This window comes from Seriola dumerili, unplaced genomic scaffold (genome assembly GCF_002260705.1).
Source record: "Seriola dumerili isolate Sdu_G_001 unplaced genomic scaffold, Sdu_1.0 BDQW01000260.1, whole genome shotgun sequence".
In the NCBI taxonomy this organism is placed as follows: Eukaryota; Metazoa; Chordata; class Actinopteri; order Carangiformes; family Carangidae; genus Seriola; species Seriola dumerili.
In genome coordinates this window covers 1,081,148-1,084,115 of record NW_019174515.1, presented here as the reverse complement: position 1 = coordinate 1,084,115, position 2,968 = coordinate 1,081,148, and the positions used below count along the sequence as shown (strand labels likewise).

At 40.6% G+C, this 2,968-nt stretch overlaps 1 protein-coding gene across 1 annotated transcript in view; it reads left to right on the top strand.

The window, feature by feature from the left end:
* The window catches only part of LOC111230308 (voltage-dependent T-type calcium channel subunit alpha-1H-like), a 95,081-nt gene that overhangs the window by 61,477 nt on the left and 30,636 nt on the right, over positions 1-2,968 (top strand). Inside the window, exon 6 of the mRNA XM_022756997.1 lies at positions 1,628-1,787. Coding sequence (XP_022612718.1) covers positions 1,628-1,787 — 160 coding nt within the window. The remainder of the gene's footprint in view (positions 1-1,627; positions 1,788-2,968) is intronic.

Here is a 2,968-nt window from a genome sequence, read left to right as displayed (position 1 = left end):
AAAAAGACATTTGTCAGATAAAAAAAAAAAAAAAAATATATATATATATATATATATATGGTGTATAAAAAGTCATATTAACAACACAAGAAAATACAAGAAAATCTTTGACATATTGGTGATCAATGACTTTAACTGGACATTCCATTGATTTTTATGAAGGTGGTGTAACTGTGACCGGAAGTGATACTGTTATTTTCTGGTTTCCATTCTACGTCAAGGCCATGACTCTTGCTCTGCAGCTGAACTGTGGACAGTCAGTCATTAAGAGAGGCTCGATGGATTGATAAATGATCAGAGTAGACTTTTGCGTTCCGGTAGACGTGAAGATTAAAGCAAAAACTCACCTTAGCACATTTCATGCTGTGCCACTGTCCTAGACAAAATCTTTGTATGTAATGGGTGTGCAAAGAAGCACACATGGATAAACAAAAATAAAAAAAAAGACACACACTAAACACTGATGAGTCATTCCCTCTGAGAGGGAACAGTTAGTACTTCAACATCAGGACACTTTTCTAAACAAGAGGGGCCTTTCAGATCTTCATAATGCTGTTTTCACTATTGACTTTATTTTCTCCACAAAGTCTTTGTGATTCCAAGTCAATAATTGTAACCATAACACTGCCAGTCACAACATTTACACTTGTAATTTCATGGAACCCTTAACAATACATTTAGACAAAAATGTGCATACAACATGGAGAAAGTAGCAGATTGCAATGTTCCATCAAGATGAATGACTACAGTTATTAATTGTGAGCGCAACATCTGGCTAAATGTGCAGGGCTCTTTAATTTATACATGAATTATTTAATTATTATTCATTCAAACTAGGAGACTATCAAGAATATTCACATCATGCATCTCTGTGCTTAAAAACGTGCTTAAATAATTGAGATTTCTTTCTGGAAATGTACTTTGATAATATTTGGAAATGAACAAGAACACTGGTTGAGTTTAGTGCGGATTTTTCCCATAAAATAAACCATATTTTCATCGATCGCCGTCAAATCATAACGGATTCAGACAGAGTTTTCTATTGCAGTGACACAGCACAAACACTCTTGAGATTGAGAGTGTTGGAGACTTGAGGAGAGTCTCGTCATTGCCACTGTTTAAGATTAGCGTTACGCTGTGGCACTGCCATAGAACAATGTTACTGTACTGGTAAGTGTGGTCAATGTGACAAGGCCGTGGTAGACGTGAAAGGGGACAGAACACATTGTGAAGACCTCGGGGACTGGATCCCTGACTCTGCTGACGCTGAGCACATCTGACAGCTGGAGATGGATGCTGAACGCGTGTGGTTAGATAATACTAGCCACGGGAAAGCTGCAAGTTCAAATCCCAGAGGATGAAATAATGTCAAACTGTCACTTTCAGTATATTGTAAATATATTGGCTGTGGGCATGAAGTTGTTGGTTCCAAGCTCACAAGATCAATAGAGGTTATCGGGGTGTACGGTTACCAGAGGGTTAGAAAAAGCCTCGCTGCTGCCCCTGCACATGCAGAATTCAGGTGTCTATCATGAATGTGAACTTTAAACGTGTGCGTAAATGCTCGCTCATGTGCTATGCGTCAGAATAATAATTGCTGATGACATCTTTGTGTCCCACTTTGTAGGTATGAGGATCTTGGTGACACTGCTGTTGGACACCCTGCCCATGTTAGGAAACGTCCTCCTCCTCTGCTTCTTCGTCTTTTTCATCTTCGGCATTGTGGGAGTCCAGCTGTGGGCGGGACTTCTGCGCAACCGCTGCTTCCTGGGAGAGGATATCGGAGCGTAAGGAATTCGGTCTTGTGATACACTTTTTTTTTTTGCATTTCCTCATTTCCTCTGGGGGGGGGGGGGGCTGGAAGTAGCACAAATGGTTCCAAGGAAATTGCCTTTTCAAGACCTCAGTCAATTCTAGATTAGATTTGTGGGGAGAAGCATTTTACTAAGAACAGGATCAGATTCAAGTTCTTTCTCCATGAGTAGAGGGAAAACAGAGATCACTGAAAAATACAAACTCCATTAAGAGAGTGAGTTGTTCCCATCAAATTTTCATTTCCCCCCTTCTACAATCCACCATCAACCCCTGCATTGCAAATGCTGTTCTCCACATCCACACAGTGACCAGCAGTGCCTCCAGCGTGCACATATGAAATCTTCAAACACGCTCAGCTCACTTAATTCAAACAATGATCTTTATTTCTCCACTCTAACCCCTTTTCCTTTATATCTTTCTTCTTTTCTTCCTCTCTGCTGCCTTCTTTTGCACTCTCTTTCATCATGTTGGAGTCTGTGCTGAGTTGTCTTAGGCAGTAACCGTCAGCTGTTCCCCGTAGCTGAAGTACAGAAATTGTAACTTGTGTGCAAACAGAGTCCTCTGGATGTAAACCGCTGTATGGCCTCACACACTTAAAGACAGAATATGGAGAGAAAAATACAGATGTGGAGTGAGATGAGGAGCTAATATCTTTGATAATGAACTTTCCTGTAGATTAGGCACCAGTTCTGAAACTCCAAGACGAAGAAATAAAATTCATTTTCTTTGCAGATTTGCAGAAGTCTTAAAGTAAAGCCTGAACATCTTGAACGGAATTATTAAGACTCCAGGAAAAGGCCCATGTTCCTGGAAGAAAAAAAAAAATTAAATTAGCACACAGGATAATTGAAGAGAATAATATAGCAAGCTAGGACTTATCAGCACGGCGGGAAATTACTAAACCGAAGGAAACATTTCAGACTTTGTGGAATGAAGCGATAAAATCCCCGAATATAAAATATCAAACTTATCCCTCTCAGACCAGACCGTACAAAATGGCAGACCACTGAGACTGACCCAGAACTGAGAAAAATCTTAACAAGGTACAAGCTCTGTCAACATGAGATAGCAGAGAGTAGGAAAGGTTCGGCGCAGACAGACCTGTTGCCCACAGAGGACATCCTGTGTTCACACCTCCTAACCCCCCCCCCCC